The 24,411-nt window shown below is 41.0% G+C and overlaps 1 protein-coding gene across 1 annotated transcript in view; it reads right to left on the reverse strand.

Moving 5' to 3' along the window:
* Window positions 1-20,689: 20,689 nt before the first annotated feature.
* Window positions 20,690-24,411, reverse strand: part of RHOBTB3 (Rho related BTB domain containing 3) — a 52,825-nt gene continuing 49,103 nt past the window's right edge. Inside the window, exon 12 of the mRNA XM_046665613.1 lies at window positions 20,690-23,612. Within this exon, the coding sequence (XP_046521569.1) occupies window positions 23,497-23,612 (116 nt within the window). The 3' untranslated portion in view covers window positions 20,690-23,496. The remainder of the gene's footprint in view (window positions 23,613-24,411) is intronic.

Consider the following 24,411-nt stretch of genomic DNA (forward strand, 5'->3'; position numbering starts at 1 on the left):
TATTGAAGGAAAATTAGCAGATGATGTCCTTTTTTTTTTTTTTTTCCATTTTGGAGGACCATATATCCTCCATGGTTATTAAGAAAGAGAGAATGGGAAGTAAGCTTTTTGAAACCTTGTTTATCTGAAAATATCTTTATTTTGCCCTCGTATTTGGTTGATAGTTTGTCCAGATATAGCTCCTAGTTAGGAATCGGTTTCCTGCAGAACTCTGACGTCGCTGCTCACTGTCTTCTGCTGTCCGTGTTGCTGTTAAGAAATCTGAAGCCATTCTGATTCCTGATACTTGGTGGATGACCAGTTTGGGTTTGTTTGTTTGTTTGTTTTCTACTCTGGAAGCTTACAAAATCTTCCCTTGGGGTCCTGTGCTCTAAAATAGCACACTGACATACCTTGGAGAGGGGCTATTTTCATACATTTTGGGGGCTACTCGGAGGTTTGGGCGGTCCATTCAATCTTCTCTCTTGTCTTTCAGTTCTTAGAAATTTCATTGGATTGTTTCATGGATGCTTTCCTCTCCTCTATCTTCTCTGAGTTCTCTTTCTGGAACTCCTGGTAATCACCTATTGGCTCTCCTGGACTTGTCCTTAATTTTTGTTATATTCTCTCTCTTATTTTCAATCTCTTTTTCTCCCCCCGGGGGATTTGCTCATCTTTATCTTCCTACCGTTCTGTTGAGTTTTTAATTCTGATGTCAATGTGCTTAATATCCAATAGCTCTTCAATAGTATCTGAATGTTCCTCTTTTTATAGAACTGTTTTTGTTTCATGGCTGTAGTACATTATCTCTCTGAGGTGATTGTGATTTTTTAAAAACTTCTTTACTGAATTATTCCAACTATGACTTTTTTCCTATTTCCAAGAGTTCTTTCTTGTTCTTAGTTGTTTCCTTTTTTTTTTTTCTTGTTCTTTTTTTATGGATACAATCATTTCCTTCATCTCTGGAAGGATATTAATTATGGCTGGAGCTTTTTAAAAAGCTGTCTTCTGATTCCTGCTTTATCTCCTTCCCCTCTGAGTCCCTATTTTCTGTTTCTGCTCTACATTTAAAGGCCATCCACAAATGTCTGGAGGTCTGACTAGATATTTAAGAAGGAGGCACCAACAGCTGGTTGGAAGACTTGTGTGCATGGATTGGGTTTGCCTACTGGTTGGCTTCATCACAGGGTCTTTGTTCAAATGTCACCTTCTCAGCAAGGTTTCCCACATCAGCCTAGTTAAAATTTCACCTAGCATTCTATCCCGCTTCCTTGTTTTGTTTTCCTCTATAGCATTTATTACCTAATATATTGTACAATTCGTTTATTTATTTTCTTTATTGTCTGTTTCACCACCAAAATGTAAACCCCTCAAGGCCAGGAATGCGTATTGGTTTTATTCACTGCTGTATCTGCAGCATCAAGAAGACTGCCTGCATATAGTAGTCACTGAGAAATATCTGTTGGGTGTCTGAATGAATGAATGAATGAATGATCAGGTGCAGATCCCCCACGTGTTAGTTCCTGGATGTTTTTCTCTGGAGCCGTTCAGCTTCTCCAGTTTCACGGTCAGGGGGTTGGGCCTTGCTGCCAGGTTCTGGCTGCCAAGCAGGGGAAAGAGACTCGGCAGCCCCCTGGTCAGTGTGCAGACTCTCCTGTAATCTCCTGTTTTCTGCCGGCTCCTTGCTGAGTGTTTCTGGGTTATTACACAGGAATAGAAAGCACTATCATCCAAAGAGCACTGAGAGGTTGGCACAAGGGGTTGGCAGAGGAAAGCAACAAAAATAACACGCAAAAAATTCATAGCCAAAGCTCTGCTTCTGTTTACTTTAAAAAGCAAGCAATTCAATCCCTTGCACGTGTCTCATTTTAATAACTGCCTTCAGTCTGCTGCTTCCTGGCCCCTGGAGGTGGTGACTGACAGCCCTTCCCCCAATTCAAGGCTGTCCAAAGACGGCCCTTAAAGGGAAGTAACAACTGGGGGTGATACATGGGTGTGTGGGACAGGTGGCACTATTTCTATCCCCAGTGAGTATCATTACGCCATTATCTTGACACTTGGTTGTAAGGGAGAGCCGTGTTCTCTAATTTCACTGCACCATGCAATGGTTAGTGGGTTCCGGAAAATATTTTAAAGAACTGGGCTCCTGAGATATTTTAAGTAAAATTCCATTCTTATATTAATAGTGATCTTTTCTTATTAAATACAGCGAGCATAAAGTCTGAAGGGGCAGACTTTAATCTTAAGAGAATCTGCCCACATCCCTTTAAGCACAGGTGATATTTAAACACGAGTCAGATTTACATTTCCTGTCCCCAGGTGACTTTTCTGGTGAGCTGTGCAAAACTGAGGTGGAGGAGAAAAGAAGGGGCATTAGGAGAGTTAATGAAAGTGCCGAACCTCTGGTAACCTCTCTGGGGTTGCAGTTAGCGCTCCTGGGGTTTTATTCCTGGGGGCTCTTCTTGCCCATTTGGGGTCTTCCTTCCCTGCTACCAAGGTTACAGCCCCTGGCCCCCTAGAGCTGAGCTTTCTCAGGAGAGAGTGGAGCAACTGCCTTCTCTCTTTCCTCGTGTGCTTTGTGAAACTTGGAAAACGTCATACACAGGATTACACGTTGTTTTACAGTGGAGACTTTGCACTGCCTTTCCTTATACTTCCAAGTCATCCTGTGGAGCGGGTATGGATGATCTTTAACATAATCTGCCCTGGGTTCTGACCAGAGGTGTCAAACGGGGACCAAAGGATCCACTCTGGGAACAGGCTGACAACTCTTGGGAAGGTCAAATTAGAGAAATCAGCTGGAAGCTGTGGCCCTGAGGGCTGTCCCTCAGCATCTAGAATGCAACCCCATGTGTGACGAGAGTGGTGCACAAAGCTGATTCAGTGTCCTTAATCAGGACCCTGCTTGGAAGATCCCAGTCACTAACACAGTTGCTGGATGATTGCAGAGTGCCAGAGAGTAGCAAGGGAGGAAAAGGATGGGCCACAGGCTGCTTCCAGAGAGGGAAGAGTGTGGGCGTCCACAGACAGACAAACAGCAGGTTAACCAAGGAGGAGCCCTCGTTCTTCTCCCCATCCAGGAAGCCCAAGGCAGGCAGCACCAGGGAGGGGAGGATGTGGCTTCAGGACACTTTTGAGGACAATTTACCCTCCCCCCCCCAGGTGTGACCCAATGGCTGATAGACTGTCCTTAATATGACCAGAGAAATTCCCCTCATCTACGAGAGGGACGGAGCAATGGATGCAAAATGCTCCCTGAACACTGCCTGAGCTGGCAGGAGAGGAGAAATCCCCTTCCACAGGAATCTGAGGAGGGAGGTGTTCCCCCGTAGCCCGACAGTCTTCAGCATGAGGACAGTTTTCTCCACTCACTGTTCTTTGCCTACAGGAGAATGAGCCCCTGGGGGATCTCAGGGCTATTGAGAGGGTCAGAGAGTCTACACAGACATTCCAATTTGCCACAGGTGCATAGAAAGGTGCCATTCTATGTATCTTTCACTGCATCTAGTTTTTCCAATATTTTAATAAAGGTGAACAATTGATTTACCCAGTTAGAAGTTTTTCTTGGTTTATTTTCTTGTGTGACAGCAGCGGCAGAGGATAAAATATAAATCCATTTAAGGGATCAGTGCATATGAAACCAGCAAACAGCCATTGTTGATTAAGTATCTAGGTACTAAAGTTTTTTTCCTTTTTGCAATTACTCATTACAGCTTTTAGCTGTTTAACCCACCCATTGTTAATGTTGCTCTTTAGGCAATATGCTATCTGACTCCCACTAGGCTCCTATAGATAACATCTTCCTGGAGCCTGGGTCACCATGGTAATGGGTGTGTGAGCTGTTTTTCAGGAATTAGAACCCCTTTGTCCACTCCAGGCTGGTTGAGACCACCAAACTCATCAACGGGGCCCATGGAGATGTCCAATAGGCGACCTTTTGATATCACGAGGCTAAAAACTCCACCCTCAGATCATGCTAACACCGCCATTTTGTGAGCATGGGTCCTATGAAGAGGCATGGAGTCTGACTATTCTTGCGCAGATCATCAATAACCTCATCTCTCCTCACCTCCAATCACCTCACTCCACATTTCTGATCACCTTGCCCCCATCCCATAAATATCCCTGAGTCCCTATTTCCAAGGAAGCAAATTTGAGGCTCCTGTTCTCACTTCCTCATGGGGCTGCCTTGTGAATAAACTCTCTCTCTGCTGCAGTCTCGTCGTCTTGGTGTTCTGGGCAGTGGGCAAAAACGAACCTGGTTGGGTAACACATACCCCTATAATTATCTATTCAAAATATTTAACTTACTTTTGAACAAAGCAGTCCAGCATTCACAGTGGCTTTTGATAGACTGTTTTCTCAGTCAATGGCTAACACACAACCGCTACATATGGAGAGATGCTGGTCTGCCCCATCTTCTAATATTGAAAAAAGAAAGTGGAGAGTCCACAATTTTGGAAATACCGGAGACTATTGCCCTGTACCAAAGAGACGGCTAACAGCACTGGTTCTCAGTCTTCCTGCTTACACAGATTGTAACTGCAGTGTAAAGGTAGTAGCAAATTATGGTTAACTTGTACCCAAGTCAACATATAATGAGTTTTATCCCGTGTTTCCTAGGCATTTTAAAGAGGCTATATAATCTCCCCATTGGTTGAAATAGGTGAATGTAAGAGTCTGCATGCTGTCGTGATAGAAGCTTAGAAAGACCAGCTGCACTCACTGGGTGCTAAGCACATTCTAAGTTTTGAACATGTTTTCATTCATGTAATTCTCACAGCAGCCCTACAAGCCAACTGCTATCATCATCATTTCCATTCTACAGATGGAAAAACTGAGGCACAGAGAGGTTATGTAAATTGCCCAGGGTCTCTCAGCAGAGCCAGGATGTGAGCCCAGCAGGCTTCCAGGAGTACATACTCACAACCACTCTGCCTTTCACTAGCTGTTTCATTGTTATGGAGACCTACTCGTGTTTCCTGGTCCAGCACAATGAGTGAAGGGCCTCCCTGGATCTCTGGGCTTTGAGCTACAACACAAGAAATGATTTGACTTCTCCAGCATGGCCTGTCTCTTAGCTCAGTGTTTCCCAGAGAAGGTTCTTCAGAACGCTGGTTCCATGACATGTTAATAAATGTTACACGAAAAAAGGGGTTCGATGGTCAAATGAATTTGGGAAATGCTGGGCTAAACAATATGCTGGCCTACAGGGCTTACTCTCATTTTGAGAGTCCAAGCCTTTTATCTGATCTACTTTAACACTTGTGCTCTTGAGGACTTCCAGTTTCCAATTCGGCATGTCAGAAGCTTGGAAGTCAACACTCCATCCTAACAAGTAAAAAGCTGAATAAACTGAAAAATCCACAACTCTCCTTAGATCCATAAGAGAATTGAGGTCACAGGGTAAACCATTGCCCACCAAACTGGAGAGACTGGTAGGCAAATACAGAGAATCACAACTTACAGAGCAGAGAGCTTGGTGAAAATTAGCGCTGGGTAGGGAAACCGGAACTGTAATTGACAAATTGCTGGAGGCTCAGTGTGGACAAGTCTAGAGTAAAAATCTCCAGGGGGACCCAGTCATCAGGGGGCTCCCACAGTTTTGTGAGTTTTACTTCCTGGAGTTCTAACTAGGTTCTCACGATAAATATTGAATTTCAGAAACAATCTCTTCTGCTTCCAGCAGGCGAAGAAGACAAGGAACCATTTTGAAATATACTAGAGCACTCTGCTTTTCTTAACAAAGTCTGTCCTCAGGAGTTAACTATTTAACTAGGGCCTAAACTGCTGGGGTTTTATCAGAGCCTAACTGACCTGGGGGAGGGGAAAACCCCACTTCAGTCCCCTCTAGCCTTCCATAGGGAGAAGGGAAATACCCAGTTCCATACTAGCCATCCTATTTGACTTGGCTGGGGGTCGGGCAGAGGGGGAGGCAGGGGTGACTGAGAAGCACATGTGAAGCTCACAGGCCAGAGGCACTGGCTCACTACAAACTGAGACCTACTCATGGGAATATAGGTGGCTTCTCTTCCCTCCACATATCTTATCACCACATTACTAAAGGTCTATTTACAGCAGGTACCCAGTCCAGTATATTGTGTCTGGCTATCAAGGAAAAATTACAAGGCAAAAAACATGGAGCCAGCCCCGTGGCCTAATGGTTAAGCTCTGCTTCTGTGGCCTGGGTTCAGATCCTGGGCATGGACCTGTACCACTCACTGGTGGCCGTGCTGTGGCAGCAACCTACATACAAAACAGAGGGAGATTGGAAAAGATGTTAGCTCAGGGCGAAACTTCCTCAGCAAAAAAAAAAAGAAAGAGAGAGAGAGAGAAGCAAAAAACACAGTTGGAAGACAGAGAGCAAGCATCAGACCAGATTCAGATATGGCAGGCATGTTGGAATCATCAGACTGGAAATTTAAAATAACTGTGATGAACATGCTAAAGACTCCAATAGATAAAGTAGACAGGATGCAAGAATAGATGGGTAATGCAAGCAGAGAGACAGAAATCCCGAGAAAGAATCAAAAAAAAAAAATCTAGAGATCAAAAGTACTGTAACAGAAGTAAAGAATGGACTTCAGGGGCTGGCCCTGTGGCCCAGTGGTTAAGTTCTCGTGCTCCGCTGCAGGAGGCCCAGTGTTTCATCAGTTCGAATCCTGGGCACGGACATAGCACTGTTCATCAGGCCACGCTGAGGCAGCATCCCACATGCCACAACTAGAAGGAACCACAACTAAGAATATACAACTATGTACCGGGGGCTTTGGGGAGAAAAAGGAAAAAAATAAAATCTTAAAAAAAAAAAAAAAGAATGGACTTAATTTGATAGGCTCATTAGTGGACTTGAAATGTGCTGTGGTCTGAATGTTTGTGTTCCTCCTCCCCATCCCCCAAATGCGCATGTTGGAATCCTTACACCCAATATGATGGTGTTAGAAGGTGGCCTTTGGGAAGTGATTAGGTCATGAGGGTGGAGCCCTCATGAATGGGATTAGTGCTCTTATAAAAGGGATCCCACAGAGCTGCCTAGCCCCTTCAACCACGTGAGGACACAGTGAGAAGCCCCCAGCTATGAATCAGGAAGAAGGCCCTCACTCAATCATGCTGGCACCTTGATCTTGGACTTGGCAGCCTCCAGAAATGTAAGAAATAAATTTCTGTTCTTTATAAGCTCCCCAGTCTGTGGTAATTTGTTACAGTAGCCAGAACAGACTAAGACTGAAGAAAGAATATCTGAGCTTGAGGACATCTCAATAGAAATCTCCAAAACTGAAAAGCAAGAGAGAAAAATAGACTGAGAAAAAAAAACAGAACAGGGTACCTGAGAACTATGAGACAATAACATATGCGTAATGGGAATACCAGAAGGAGAATAAAGAGAGAAGGAACAGAAGAAACATTTGAAACAATAATCACTGAGAATTTCCCAAAGTTAATATCAGACACCAAACCACAGGTCCAGGAAGCTCAGAGAACACCAAACAGGATAAATGCCAAAAAAAACACTACACCTAGCATATCATTTTCAAACTACAGAAAATAAAAAATAAATAAAAAATCTCGAAAAGAGCCAGAGAAAAAAATGCCTTACCTAAAGAGGAACAAAGATAAAAATTACACCTGACTTCTTCTCAGAAACCATGCAAGCAAGACAACAGTAGACTAAAATATTTAAAGTGTTGAAAGAAAAAACCCACCAACCTAGAATTCTCTGCCCTGCAAAATTACCCTTCAAAAGTGAAGGAGAAATAAAGAGTTTCTCAGACAAACAAAAGTTGGAGGAATTTGTTGCCAGTAGACCTGCCTTGCAAGAAATGTTAAAAAAAGTTCTTCAGAGAGAAGAGAAGTGATTTAAGTCAGAAACTGGGATCTACATAGAGAATGAAAGAGCACTAAAGAAGGAATCAGTGAAGGTAAAATAAAAACTTTTATTTTTCCTATTCATAATTGAGCAAGTAGATAACAGTTTGCTCAAAATACTAATAGCAACAATGTATTTGATTATGTATGCTTATGTGTAAGGGAATGTATATATATACACCGGCATATGTATGCTATGTATCAGTGAAATGAGTGACAGCAATGATACAAGGGGCAGGATGGAGGAATTAGGATTATTTTGTTATTCTATGGTACTCACACTACCTGTGAAGCAGTGTAGAGTTATTTGGATGTAGACTTGGATTAGATGTAAATATATATTGCAAACTCTCGGGCAACCACTAAACAAAAAGGTAAAAAAATACATAACTGATATGCTACAAAAGGAAAAAAAAATGGAACCATATAAAATGCTAAATTAATACCACAAAAGGCAGAAAAAAAAATGGAAGACAAAAATAGGAACAATGAACAAAGGCAACAAATGGAAAGCAGCAACAAATATGATAGATATTAATCCAAGTATACCAATACTTGCTTTGAATGTCAATGGTCTAAATGCACCTATTAAAAGACAGAGATTGTCAGAATGGATCAAAAAAACAAGACTCAACTATATGTTGTCCACAAGAACTCACTTTAAGTATAAAGACACATATAGATTAAAAACAAATGGATGGAGAAAGTTACGCCATGCTAACACTAATCAGAAGAAAGTGGGAGTAGTTATATTAATTTTAAGCAGAGCAGACTTCAAAGCAAGGAAAATTACCAAGGATAAAGAGAAGCATTACATAAAGATAAAGGGATAAATTCTCCAAGAAGAAATGCACCTTCCTTAACATGTATGTGCCTCATAACAGAGCATCAAAATACCTGAGGCAAAAACTGACAGAACTACAAAGAACAATAGATGAATCTGCTATTATAGTTGGAGACTTCAACCTTCCTCTATCATAAATGGATAGATCCTGCAGGCAGAAAATCAGTAAGGACATAACTGAACTCAACAACACCATCGATCAACTAGATATTATCAACATCTATAGACTACATCCAACAACAGCAGAATGCACATTCTTCTCAAGCTCACATGGAACATTCACCAGGATAAACCCACGTTCGGGACCATAAAACATACCTTAACAAATTTAAAAGAAATATATCATGCAATGTCTGCTCTCAGATCACAGTGGAATTAAACTAAAAATTAATAATAGGACGATACCTGAAAAATCCTAAAATTCATAGGAATTAAACAACACACTTCTAAATAACACATGGATCTAATAAGAAATCTTGAGACAAATTTAAAATATTTTTGATCTAAATGAAAATGAAAAGACAACTTATCAAAATTTGTGGAATGCAGCAAAAGCAGTGCTTAGAGGGAAATTTCTATCATTGAATGTATATATCGAAAAAGAAGAAAAATCTAAAATCAGTCTTTTAAGCTTCTACCTTAGGAAACTAGGGAAAAAAAGAGCAAGTTAAACTCAAATTAAGCAGAAGAAAAGAAATAATAAAAATTAGAGCAGAAATAGATGAAACTGAAAACACGCAATGAATAGAGAAAACCAACAAAACCAAAACCTGGTTCTTTGAAAAGTTCAATAAAATTTTAAAAAAATCCTCTAGCCAGGCTACCTAGGAAAAAAAGAGAAAGGACACAAATTACTAATATCAGAAGTGAAAGAGACTATATCACTACAGGTCCCATGGACATTGAAAGGATAATAAAGGAATACTATGAACAACTCTATGCCAGCAAATTTGATAACCTAGATGAAATGAACCAATTCCTTGAAAGACACTGTAGGGGAGGAAGACAGTTTCTCTACCTTCTAGGTCCTTCTGGCTGGTCTAAGAATTGAATTGACATGAGACAGACCAACAGGAGAAAGTCAAACAAAGTTTAATAACACATATACATGGAAGAAATCCAGGAAAACTGAGCGCCTCACCAGAATGGCCAAAGCTGCTACCTTAAATACCATTTTTAGCTAAAGACAAAGGAGGATATTGGGGGTAGTGATTTGGGGCTTCAAAGGGGAGGAAGACAATTTACATGGAGATGGAAACGCAAATGTTTGTTAAACAAGTGTTTGCTGGGCCGTCTATGGACAGTGGGACCTGAAAGAGATCTTTTGATAAAAATGGGCTTAGCAAGGACTCTTCCAGTTTACCGATACACAAAGTTATCTATGGCGATGGCCTGTCCTGGGACAGGCCTTCTATCTTAAATTCTTTTAGGCAGTTGGGGGGAAAGTCAAAGTTTCTTTCAGGTGCTGGCCCAGTGGCACAGCAGTTAAGTTCACACGTTCAGCTTCGGTGGCCTGGGGTTCGCCACTTCAGATCCCAAGTGCGGACCTACGCACTGCTTGTCAAGCCATGCTGTGGCAGGTGTCCCGCATATAAAGCAGAGGAAGATGGCCGTGGACGTTAGTTCAGGGCCAGTCTTTCTCAGAAAAAGAGGAGGATTGGTGGCAGATATTAGCTCAGGGCTAACTTTTCTTCTTCAAAAAAGATTGAGCTCCTTCAGAAAGTCATAGATCCTAGGACTCTGTCAACTACAGCAAGCACACCGTTACCAAAAACAAACACACACACACACAAATGTTTGTACTTGCTCTTCAAGGAGTGAAGAGCATTGGTCGCAAGGCTGTATTGTGGGCTTGACATAGAGGGGCGGGTAAGAAGTTCACAAGGGGGTGTGCAAAGTATTTCCCCAGAAACAAAATTTTTCCATTTTGATTCAGTTCTACTGACCTTCAGTGAACTCACGTCACATTTTACAGTGGTTATTGAGCCAATGAGAAAGCATTTTTATGGCTACTCATGTTGTTCTTCCTTCCTCCCTCCCTCCCATCCTTCCTTCTTTTCTTTTTTCCTTTCTCTCTTTCTTTTTTTTCCAACTTTATTTGGGTATATTTTATAGCTCACGTAATTGGCCCATTTTTGTTGTACAGTTCAATGAGAGAATGTCCATGTAAGCTGCACAGCTCCTATAGGAACTGGCCCAAGAACCTGAAATTGCAATTCCAAGGGCAGAATGTTACAGTTTAGACGCAGGATGGACTGAATTCAAATACTGATTAGGCTATCTCCTAGCTGTGTCCTGTGGCTAAGCAAATCTCTCCAGCTTGGCTTCTTACCATGAGAATTAATTAAGTTAATTAATTAAATTTAAATTAATTAAAATGGAAGAGGACTAGCAGAGAAATCTCACTCTCTGGCTGTTGGGGTTGAATGGGCCCTGCAAGCAGCTCCCCTTCTCTCTGACCAGTTCATAGCAGGATATGCTGTTTGTTTTCCCGTCATCAGTCTTGGGTTACTTAGTTCAATTATTAACCACAAAGGTGGGGTGTTAACCAGTCATAACGTTTGAAGAATCATGATCAAATTCAACCTTGGAATAGTTTCCAGAGAGGAGAGTAGGGTTGGAGGTGGGGGAGGGGTGATTATCTTGATGACTCCTTGACTTTGGAGTCAGCTTGCAAGGAACCTCAATGAATATGTCTTCTAGGGACACATCCAGTCTCCATTTGTCTTGCCACATTGCACAAAGCCAGCATTGTTGCAGCACCTCCAAAGGGAGCATCAATTCTAGTGTTAGCTGGATTATTTTACATTTTTCTTAGAATGCTCACGGAGGCTGTTTGCTAGCTGGTATAACATATGGGCTTTGGAGTGACGTCTGGGTTCTTCCCACCTCTGCCACTTATTAACTACATGACCTTAGGCCTTTACTCACTGTGTTCATTTTCGAGTGGAGATACTGATGGCGCTGGCTCATTGCTGAGACAATGTGATAATAATAATGACAACACTAATACTTACAAAGTACTAAGTCTGTGCAAGACCCTGGTTTCAGCATTTTATTTGTCTGATCTCATTTATTCCTCCTAATGAAACCATAAGGTGGCTGCCTCCTTTAGTTACCTGTTGTAAATGAGCAAATGAAGTCCAGAGAGAGGCCACTTCACCTGTCTGAAGTCACACAGTAAGAGGTAGACCTGGGATCTGACAACCTGGGCTACATCTGGCTTGGTCTGGCTTCATCACCCTTGTGTTCAGTCGCCCCACCAGACTACTTTCCCGTGTTATAGTGTCTCTTCTAAAGGAAATTATATATGTAAAGTACAAGTGCAGTAAGTGGTAAAGTTGAAATAATAAATAATACTTCAATTTCCCCAGGCCTCACCAGCCTATGGAGTTCATACAAACAGTAATAACAGAGATTTCACTCAGTTATGCCTCCACCTGAAGTCTCCTGAAGTTACTCCTGGGGTGTCTCATGTGGCCCTCCTGTGCTTCCACACTTGCCCCTCCCTGAAGGCCCTGCCTTTGAAGTCCCTTGAGGGTGGGGTCTCACCCTGCTTCTGTTGTGGGCGTCCTCTGTGCCCCTTCCCAGGGCCCAAACTGTCTAGTCAAGTTTGATGAGGATTTTAGGCTGGTTACTTTTAAAACTACAGATGAGAAGCAGGCTCCGAGGACTGGAATTTTGCTTGCCCTTTTGAGAGACATTTGCATTTGTGAAGGAAGAGGGGGATGAGCTTGTAGGGACCTGAAATTGGCCACCCCAAGATATGACTCTTTGGCATCAGGATTGTTTTGGGCTGATTGCTTTTGATAAACTGGGACAGGGAAGGAGGCTCTGGGGAATGGAACTTACCCTTGTTGGGACACATTTACATTTGTAAGGTAAATCTCTATCTGTAAAAGGTGCCTCCCTCTCTGTACCAGGAAGAAGAGAGATGACCTTATCCCTAGAAACTCTTAATCGAGAAGGCAAGAACTTAAGTTGGTTGCTGTCTGGCAATCTCATGTAACTGGTTTAGGGTGGTGGCGTCTAACCTTTCTAACCTTTACTTAATCCAATTTGATTCTTGTCTAAAAGTCATGGGATCACCCAATGACCAGACCCCACCTGCACTGATACCATTTTAACTTTTTTTTCGTTCTTTCCTTTGTCTTCGTAAAGAGATGACTCACATACCTATGCCTTAAATTTAGCCCTAACCCTCAACTCGGGGCAGCAGCAGGAGCTCTGACTGCCCATGGGTCCTGTCCCCATGCTATTCTATACTATTCTCTAAATAAAAGAGCACTACTGCCAGATCTTAAGAGTCTAAGAAATCTTTCTTTCGACTCCTCAGCTCACCGACCCCGCATCAAAGTTCACTGGTCCCTAAGTAGAAATGGGGCACCTGGGCCATAACAGTCAACACCGTCAGCACGAAGACGAGGAACTGCTGGGTTCTCTGTCAACCGTGTCCCGTTCAATGCAATGGACATTTTTTAAGCAACTATCACGTTTCAGAAATGGTGCTAAAAGACATAAAAATGAAGTAAAATATAAGCAATCAGTATATCCAGTGACAAGAGATTTTCACATATTAAGGTATATGGGGTAACTATTCGGGTTCAAAACTGATTCGGCTTGAACTAGCAAGCCTCACTTATGCCCTATCAAATATACATTGTACATCGGCTTAACCATAAAAGTAAAGAAGGCACTCTCTTAGGATAAGAATGCCTACTTCCCCTCCTACGCCCTATTGGTAATGTCCTATTGGTAACAGCCGCATAGTCCCTTTCCTGACATCAGGGTCATCTTGACCTGCTAATTTGCAACTGAATACTTCCTTGAAATTTTGATGGAAATGTATCCTGGGTGTGTTTAACGTATGTTCTTTGTTCTAAAAAGATATAAGACTGTACTGAAACCCATGCTTCCACAGAATGCTTTCTAAGGCCTGCCCGGGTTATAATCCTCACTCTGGCTCAAGTAAACTCACTTTATTTCTCTTATCTATCGCATAGTTATAGGTTATTTTGTGTCCACGCCAGACTGGCACCCAACAGCAGCTTAGGAACCCCTGATGTCTACTAATGGTAAGGTCTCATACAAGGTCAGCTTTTCTTACCATATTCATTAAAAACTGTGAGGGTTATTAAAGAGAAAGTTTTGTTCTTGTTTGTGGTGGTGGTGGTGATAGTGTGCCACTTGGGAAAATGCCCAGGTAAGAGTTGATAGTCATCTATTTACTTATTTAAATGATCATCTTTACATTTGAATTCTTGTCAAGGAAATATCTTAACTTTTGCTTTCCATCTAGTCAAGGAAAGCATTTGAACCTTGCCTGGGCATCGCAGCCCTGTAATCTGCCCTCCCACCCATTACCAGGGCTTCTAGCTGCGGCCTCTTCGGGATTTTGGTATATAGTTACCTTAGACCAAAATGTCCTAGTTTACTCTGAAGTACTTCATTCCTCAGAGGAAGTCACTGTAAACTAGAAAAGCAACCATACTCCTCTTCCAACCAAGGGGACGGGACGCAAGACCAAAGAACAGCAATGTGTCCAGTTACCCAGGTGACCATGGGGAGAGAATTAGATAAGAAATCTCTAGGAAGGTAAAAATGGTCTACACATGGGGCTGGCCTGGTGGCACAGTAAAGTTCGCACATTCTGCTTTGGTGGCCCGGGATTCGCTGGTTCGGATCCCAGGTGCGGACGTATGCACTGTTTGTCAAGCCATGTGGCAGGCGTCCCACATATAAAGTAGAGGCAGATGGGCACAGAAACTAAGGAAATTGTATGTATTTTTCTACAGGTTTAAACTTACTAAAAGTAAAAGCAAAAGCAAGCTACTTCCAATCAAGAGGAGACAGGGAGAAGCACTCAGAAGTTTGAAGCAAATGTGTGAGGGGGCAGCAGTTACTGGGTAACTCCCTGCTCCCTGTGACAGGAATTTCCAGGGCTCATAAAACTGGTTTAACCCAACTTTGTCCTAAAAGGGCCTGTGGTATAAAAAAAATTATTTATCATTGTGCTCCAATATTGCTTCCAATTCTTACGGGGCAGCTGAGTATTTTTTTTAAATCATAACAACAAAAAGGTAGACAATTTTCAGGAAAAAAACTATATTCTGCAATAGTAGCAAAATCTGTCATTGTAAACAAAAATGGTTGAGGGAACGCAAATTTCCCGTTTAATGGTGCACACAGGACTAAGTCCCTTTGGAATTTAGTTTTACATTCACTCATTGAGAATTCACAGCCTGCGTCATCCGTTGGACAGGAGGGCCACAGGCCCAGCACTGAGTATAAGCCCAGAGAAAGCCAGAGAGATGGGGAGACGGGTGACAGGGAGGCCTGCAGGAGGCTGAGCGCGTGAGTGCAGTGCCACCCCAACCCCACAACCCCAACCAGGAGAAATCATCCTGGCTGCTCACAGGCCCACGCCTCAGGGGAAACCCTGTCAAGCAGAATTAGCACAATGAGGGGAGAAGGACAGAGCTAGTAAAATAATCAAGGAGACAGAGGAGGGATTTAAGTCTAGAAGCCAAAGGTCAAGCTGACAGGGGAGTGGGAGGGGAAGCCCCTGCGGGCTGGGGGAGGAGGAAGGCTCTGGAGTAGTCCAGGGCTTCAGACCCCCCCCCCAAAATGGAATTGTTTAATGGATTCTCAAAGCACATTCTATGGACCAGCAGTATCAGCATGGCCTGGGAACTTGTTCCAAATGAAAATTCTCATGCCCCAACCAAGATGGTCAACACCAGAACTCTGGGACTGGGGCCCAGCATCCTGTGTTTTAAAAAGCCCTTCAGATAATTCTGATAACTACTACAGTTTGAGAACGACTGGCTTAATGAATTGTTATGTTCAAGGTATTGACCCCACCTACCTTCCCTTAAATGGTACTGAGAACAAAGGATGTAATTCATGTCACCTTCGTATAAGAAAGGGGGTGTATTAGTTTCCTATTGCTGCGGTAACAAATGATCACAAACTCAGTGGCTTAAAACAACACAAATTTATTGTCTTACAATTCTGGAGTTCAAAAGTCCAAAATCAGTCCAGTTAGGCTAAAGTCAAGGTGTTAACAGGGCTGGTTCCTTCTGGAGGCTCTGAGGAGAGTCCATTTCCTTGCTTTCTCCAGCTTCTAAAGGCTGTCTTCGTCCTTGGCTCATGACCCCTTCCTCTATCTTCAAGGGGTAGCATCTTCAAATCTCTCTTCCTCACATTGCCTCCTGTCCTCTTACTCTACTGCCTCCCTCTTATAGGGGCCCGTGGGATTACAATGGACCAACTCAGGATCATCTTCTCATCTCAAGACCCTTAACTTAATCACACTGAAACCAGCAGGGAGTTAGCCATTGATGATTAACTAGCTAGGAACTAAAGATTTTTTCCTTTTTTGCAATTACTCATTATAGCTTTTAGCTGTTTAACCCACCCATTGTTAACTGTGCTGTTTAGGCAATATGCTGTCAACTCCCACCAGGCTCCTATAGATGATAGCTCCCTAGAGCCTGGGTCACCATGGTAATGGGTGTGTGAGCTGTTTTTCAGGAATTAGAACCCCTTTGTCCACTCCAGGCAGGTTGAGACCACCAACTCATCACCTGGGCCCATGCAGATGTCCAATAGGTGGCCTTTTGATGCCAACAGGCTAAAAGCTCCACCCTCAGATCACGCTAAAGCCGCCATTTTGTGAGCATGGGTCCTACAAAGAGACATGGAGTCTGACTATGCTTGTGCAGATCAACAGTTACGTCACTTCTCCTCACCTCCAATCACCTTGCTCCACATTTCAGAACACCTTGCCCCCTATTCCATAAATATCCCTGAGTCCCTATTTTCGGGGAAGCGAATTCGAGGCTCCTGTTCTCGCTTCCTCCCATGAGTGCCCTGTGAGTAAACCCTCTCTCTGCTGCAGTCTCGTCATCTCGGTGTTTGGCTTTCTGGGCGGCAGGCAAAAATGAACCTGGTTTGGTAACAACAACTGCAAAGTCCCTTTTGCCATGAAAGGCAACATTCACAGGCTCTGGGGATTAGGGATGTGGACATCTTTGGAGGGCCATTATTCTGTTTACTGTAGGGAGGAAGATGAGAATATACATTTTCACTTTCTTGTATTCACATAAATAAACACTGTAATGATGCATAAGAAACAAATGAAAGCGATTACCTATAGGGAATGTGGGAAGTGGGGTGAGGGGAACAGGGATAGGAACAAGGGCTCTCTTCTCAAAGTATACTTTTTATATTATTTTGAGCCAGGCAAATATATTACCTATGACAAAATGATAACACTAAAAAATAAAAAGGAATGAGAAACATTTTTAATAATTTTTGCCTGTCGAACTGTTCTGCTTGAACATGACATGACAGAGACTAAACCACTGGGAACTCTGGAGTCATAGGAATTATAAGTATAAGAGAAAAGGGTTTCAGTGGTGATGTAGTTACTAGGGGAAGAAGAAACAAGATAAAAGGATGGCCCATCTCGCTTGGATGTGAACAAAACAAGAGAGACTCAAAGTCATAGATGAGGGACTAAGCTCAGACTTCAAGGAAAAGTCACTGTTTTGGTTTTGGGTAGTTTATTTTTGAGTTAGAGAGTTCTCCGGCGGATCTTCCCAGTCCAAGTTTCCGGCAAAGAAGGGAGGCTGATATCCCATCTCCTCTCCACTTAAAACATAATAATAATATATTGTGTCCACTAAATTGCATGTTATTTTCTTAAATAAGAGTAACTAAGAGAGCTCCTTGCCCTGAACATGTAAGATAATGTCAGACACTCTCATACTAGTACTGATCATTAGCTCATTGTTGAACATTAAGCTATAACAGTAGAGCAGGACAACTAAGATTTGCAGAACACAGCCAGCCCCATGCCAGGGAAATCATTTACATGCAATTAAAGCATCATTTGCATACAACTTTATGTGTAACACTGGGAGCTGTTTTGCCTTCATTATGCACAACAGAAATTCTTTTGCCCGCCCCCACCTCATCCCCCTTCCCATCTTATTGCCTGACCTCCAAAGGAGACTCCCAGGCAGAGGTGTCCCCAAAGATCATTTTGTACATATTCTGCATCCCCTCAGTGCCTCATCCCCTACTTTTAATTCTTTGAGGAACCTCAATGGTCCACCACTTATCACTCCTCCATTCCATATGTTTATCAACTCCCAAGAGAGACAGCCACCCTGGTCACTCCAGATCCCACGTGCCAGCTGACTCTGGCTACTTGTGACAGCAAAAAAGCTTCAAGTATAAGCATACTTCTCACCTGCAAGTTTTTCATTATTCTTCCATCTGGGGCAATCTGGCCTTTTCAGTGCCATTTATTATACACACAGTCTATGTCAGTCCTTGTGCCTGATGGAGAGTTGCAAAGTGGGGGTCACAAAGATAAATCAAGACATGGTCCCTGCCCTCAAGTTATAGCCAATAGAGACCATCAATACATAAAGACCTAAAATGCAAAGAATGCCATAAAAAAGGTATAAGAGCTAAGGAAAGACACATGGTGGAAGCAATTAATTCTTCCTGGGAGAGTCACAGAAAGCAAAAGAGATATAATGTTTAAGTGGAGCTTTACAGGATATGCAGGAGTTTGCAAACTTGACAAGGAATGGCAACTCAACCCAAGCCATGGCAAGAGTATGAGGTGTGCAAGTACACAGACAATCTGGATGGACAGTTCCACATGTCAAGGCAGGAAAGATGGGGCTGGGTTATGAAAAAGGCCTTGCTGGCAGTGAGAACTGTGGAGGTTCATCTATAGGCAATAGGGGTCTTCTAGAAGGGTGTGTTCCCAGATGGGATTTGTGTTAAGAACATAATTCCAATGGAATTGTGGAGACCTTTATGGGTTTAGTAGACTTCACTGGCAATTTGGGAACCTTCTGAGGGGTTGTATAACATAGTCACACCCTATCCTCATGTTATGGCTGCCTGGTCTCTCTCCCCCTTCTCTCTGGGCTCCTCATTTCCAAAAGAGAATTCCAAATTCCTTTTTTTTTTAATTGAGCTATAGTTGACATATACACTTATGTGTTGCTTAATGCTGGGGATACATTCTGAGAAATGGTTTGTTAGGCAATTTCATCGTTGTGCGAACATAATAAAGTGTACTTACACAGACCTAGATGGTACAGTCTAGCACACAGCTAGGCTATGTGGTACTGTTCCTACCTGACCACCGTCATATACGTGGTCTGTCATTGACCGAAATGTCATTATGCGATGCATGACTATGACTTGTATTCATTTCAGGTGTACAACATAATGATTCAATATTTGTATTTATTGCAAAATCATCACAATAAGTCTAATTAATATCTGTCCCCATATATAGTTAAAAATTTTTCTTTCTTGTGATGAAAACTTTTAAGATCTATTCTCTTAGCAACTTTCAAATATACAATACAGTATTATTAACTATAGTTATCATGCTGTACACTATATCACCATGACTTATTTTATAACTGGAAGTTTGTACCTTTTGACCCCTTCACTCATTTTGCCTATGTTCCACCCCCCCACCCCCGACTTCTGGCAACCACCACTCTGTTCTCTGTATCTATGAGTTCAGTTTTGGAGTTTTTTTGATTTGTTTTTGTTTTAGATTTCACATATAAGTGAGATCATATGGTGTTTGTCTTTCTCTGTCTGACTTATTTCACTTAGCATAAACACCCTCAAAGTCTACCCATGTTGTCACAAATGGCAAGATTTCCTTCTCTTTTTATAGCTGAATAATATTCCACTATATATATATATATATATATGTATATATATACACACACACTCTTTATTCATTGACGGACACTTAGGTTGCTTCCACATCTTGCTATTGCAAATAATGCTGCAATGAACATGGTGTGCAGATATCTTTCCAAGTTTAGTGTTTTCATTTTCTTTGGATAAATACCCAAAAGTGGAACTGATAGATCATATGGTAGTTCTATTTTTAATTCTTTGAGGAACCTCCATACTATCTTCCATAGTGGCTGCACCAATTTACATTCCCACCAACAGTGCACAAGTGTTCCCTTTTCTCCATATCCTTGCCAATACTTATTTCTTGTCTTTTTTTTTTAAAGATTGGCACCTGAGCTAACAACTGTTGCCAATCTTCTTTTTTCTTTCTTCTCCCCAAAGCTCCCCAGTACATAGTTGTAGATTCTAGTTGTGTCTGCCTCTGGTTGTGCTGTGTCGGATGCCACCTCAGCATGACCTGATGAGTGGTGCCATGTCCGCACCCAGGATCCAAAGCAGCAAAACCCTGGGCCACTGAAGTGGAGGGCACAAACTTAACCACTCGGCCACGGGGCCAACCCCTATTTCTCGTCTTTTTGATAACAACCATTCTAACAGGTGTGAGTTGACATCTCATTATGGGCTTGATTGGCATTTCCCTGATGATTAGTGATGTTGAGCATCTTTTCTTGTACCTGTTGGCCATCTGTATGGTTTTTTCTTTTTAAATGTCTGTTCAGATCCTTTGCCCATCCTTTCATAGGATTATTTGGAGGTTTTTTTGCTATTGAGTTGTATGAGTTCTCTGTACATTTTGGATATTAACCCCTTATCAGATATATGGTTTGCAAATATTTTATCTCATTTGGTAGGTTGCCTTTTCATTTTGTTGGAAAGTTCCAAATTCTTATCTCTCAACTATGCAGAGCAGCTTCTCCACTTCTCAAAAGTCCTGGCCCCAGCCACCACTCCAGCCTACAGGGGCTCCTTCTACGCTAAATAATTATCAAAGCATTTTCCTAAATAAAGGCAGTTTTGTCAAGAAAAATTCTGGTACCAGCCATTAAAGGTAACGTAAATTTCTTTATCTCATCACGATCACGAGTTATCTACCATTACTAGCAACATACTAAATATTTTACACATAATGGAAATTATCTGTGACACATAATTATGCTTGAGAAACAAAAGGCAGTATTCCCAAATTTATTTCAGCATTTCAACAACCAAGGTAAAATAACTCAGGACACTGTGTTATGCTTGTTTTAAAAAAAAGTTTATTTGTTACAAAATGTTAAATACTAAAGCTAAAAACATACAAATTCAGGTCAGGCTATATTAAAATACACACATACCCTTCTTTGCAAAATTATTAAAGGTAGAATTAAACAGATGTTTTAAATAAAATAAAGTACTCTTGAGGACATTTTTGTCTGATTAATTATATCAGTGTAGTGTAGTTTTTTAAATTATAGTTGAAAAGTTTAGCTGTCTTAGAAGTCAAATTCATCCAAATCTTCAGTTTCTGCTACAGCCCAATGTGAAGCAACCATGTTGGCTTGTGACAGGGTGAATTTCACTTATGTTACTGAAACTTGTATATTACAAGCCTACTCGCCTATAATAGGAGCACAGAGTAGTCAGAAGTATACAAAGGGTTATATAAGGTGAAAACACGGCCCAAGAAGAAAAGGCCTTAGTTCTACCATACAGGATCTTCTCTAATTAAAATGATTGCAAATATTGTGAAGGAGAGATCAGCACAAAGCATATATTCCTTCAGAAATCATCTTTCAATTAAAAAAAAAAAAACCACTCAAAAAGAGTACTCTTTTCTCCAAGATAGTTTATAAGTATTTTTAAATTTCTTGTTATTCTAAATTGAGTTAATTCAAAGGTACTGAAGAGCCTAGGTTTAAAAACTGATTACTGTTCTGACTAGCTCTGGAGAGCTATGACATCTGTGTGTTTGTGTCACTAACACAGGTGATAAAGAACTTTCATAATAAAAACTACATGCTCAACACCAACAGAGCACCAGCTCTCAAAACCAACTTCCGCTCAGGCCAAACAACCTAAAAACAAACTATGGTCTATTTAAATGTTAAATAGTATTTTCAAGAAAATACTTTATTTTGCTTTAGAATTTCTATTTTTCAATTTCCTAGTTTAAAAGTTATTGATTTAGAATTTTAAGTACTGTAATCCACATAGGGGTAAGAATATGCTTATGAAGAACGAAAGGCTAACAGTGCATTTTAAAAGGTCTTAAATGTGAATGAATTTTTAGAAATCTACAGCATCTATTCTTTATAATGCTAACCCTTATCAAATGAGATTTGCCAAGAGTTGATTAATCCAAGTGATTAAAATTAAAAACAAATAAAATGCATTCCAGTAATCTTCATCAACACAATCCAATTAAAATCAGGTTTCTTAGAAGATATATGTAGGGACTTTTTACTGTTTTACTCTGACAGTGTTGGTACACAACCAAGGACTAACTGTATAGTATTATGTCTAATACTATGGCATAAAATTGTTTAACCAAACCTTTGCATAGTTGGAAAAACTATGTGTATTCTAAGGTCACTGGAAATTAAAAGAAAAATATATTCTAATATTGAATTACAGATAAAAATAATGCTAAGAATAAATAGTAATCTAGTTTTCCATCTCTCGGCTTGTAAGTTTCTAATGTAATTACTTCTGTTGACATGTGATACAAGAGAAACTATAATTCTGTCCTCTATCCTAGTACCATTTTCTCTACATGAAACAAGGCTTTTTATCCTTTCTTTTAACTTACTGGGTAACCTTGAAGGACAAGATTCATGCTACCCTTCATCAAATAACCTTGCAGTCCCCAGAAAGAATTCAAACAATTCAAGCCACTGACATCCTAATCCTAGTAAATACTCTACAACAAAAAAGTCTTGAGCTTTCGATAGTGAATTCTCTAGAAAGCATCTTTTACTATGAGCATCTTTATAAATGCACATTAAAGTCATGCTGGTCAGTCACTTTTACCAACATCCTGGTCTTACAGAACGATAGAGAAAGTATTGTTCATCTGTGATAGAGCCAGAACTGTAAGTGTTTTAAAGCTAAGATAACATGATGTATTTCTGACTTGCCAGCCAAACTGGTAGTGGAGAGAGGCCCTGGGTGGTACAGACTTCCCCAAAGATGGGAAACCCCATGTGATCCCTTCCCTCAGCAAGCCTCCTTCTCTTTCCTTGATGTCAATGCCTCTCTTCTGCTTTCAGAGAGAACGATATTTGGCAAGAAAACATGGTACATATCTTGCTAGGAAATTTTCGTAACTATAGGCCCAGTGCAAAGTGAAAATGAGGGGCCTTTCTTCAAACATAATTAAGAATTTGAAGGTGGTGATAGCAGAGCATGAAACCAAGTGAAGAGCCCTGTGCAACTACACAGGTTACATGGCCATAAAGCCAGCCCTGTTGAGGTTTCCTGCCTAACCAGAATCCCAGGGAAGAGACAAGGTGTCTCAGTTGGGTTGTCCAGATACAAACAGAAATTTTTTTTCACGATGGTTCAAACACTGTCACTGATTTGAAACCAAGTGGCATTTTACTTTCAAAATCCTATGTAAATTTCTATTCCTAAAATTTCAGATTGATCAGCCTTACCCTAGATTTCTCATTATATAGTCATACTGGGTCTGAAATGCCCCTTATTTTTATAGAGCAAGTAATCAGACATGATGAAATTTCTGTATTAATCTTATATGATTTTTTTAAAACTTAAACGTCGCTTAACTGGGAGGGGTATTAATATCACTAGAGGAATAAGGCATCTTAAAGGGAAAAAATGGATGTACAACAGCTTTATATACTAGGGTGAAGCCTTAGTTTTAGCCTACATAGATTTTGTTCCCTTTTAAGATCACAATAGAACTAAGAAAAACATTAAGCAGTATGGTGATTTTCTGTTGTTTTTTTTTAACGCCCATATTGGTTTTGGTCAGAAGAATTTTACTGGAACCCAGAGGTATCCCATTCTTCACAATAATAAAAAGAGCGTATGTATGTAAAAACGTCAGGTTACATTACTAAGCAACGACACTTCCGGGAGTGAATATACTTCCGGTATTCCGCAAGCTGCTTCAAGTACATATTCGACGGCCATCTGTGCTTTTCAACAAAACTGCGCTCTTCCACTAAAAATTTTAGAAAAAGAATGTTAATTGAATATATCTTATTTTAGATCAAGTTTAGATATTAACTGTTGATTTCTTATTTAACAGAAGAGATCCAAGCTCTGCTATAGGACCCCTACCCTTTCCTCAAGCCTTCCACAATCATTTAACACAACTCTGGGTTAAATCAGTCACCAGGCTTTATGTTATTATGTGATTTACAATTATATACATCTTGTCCATTGATTAATCAGGTAATATTTGATTATGTTCTTTTTTTTCAAATGGGACTTGTTTTTCCTGGAGATGATAACTAACTTGTTTTTTCATTTAATCAGTTTTCTTTGTAGCTAACTAAACCTTTCAAACTCTTTACAGTCCTCTCAATTCTATTTTCCACCCAGCCACAGTTATGGGGTAATCTATCCACTCCTGTACTGGTGTCATTGCAGTTGCTGCCCTGGGGACCTCCCTTCTCATCAGAGCCCTGGCACTCTTGCCTTCCAGGCCCGCTTCATGCTTTTGTGTCATATCCCTCCACCCCTGGCCTCCAGGCCCTTCACTCTGTTTATTCTCTAGTTCTGGTGAACCACAACCTTTATTAGTTTCCTTAAAAAGAGGGTACAGAATAAGTATTTTTGAGACCTTGCTTGTGATGAAATGTCTTTAGTCTTTAATCTATCCTCACACACAGCTGATAATTTGGTTTGGTATAGAGTTCTAGGTTGAAAACTTCCCTCTTAATGTTGAAGGCAGTACTCCACCGCTTTCTAGTTTCCCAGGTTGTTAAGAACTCCACTGCCATTCAGATTCATAGTCC

The sequence above is a fragment of the Equus quagga genome, chromosome 7, assembly GCF_021613505.1.
Source record: "Equus quagga isolate Etosha38 chromosome 7, UCLA_HA_Equagga_1.0, whole genome shotgun sequence".
In the NCBI taxonomy this organism is placed as follows: domain Eukaryota; kingdom Metazoa; phylum Chordata; class Mammalia; order Perissodactyla; family Equidae; genus Equus; species Equus quagga.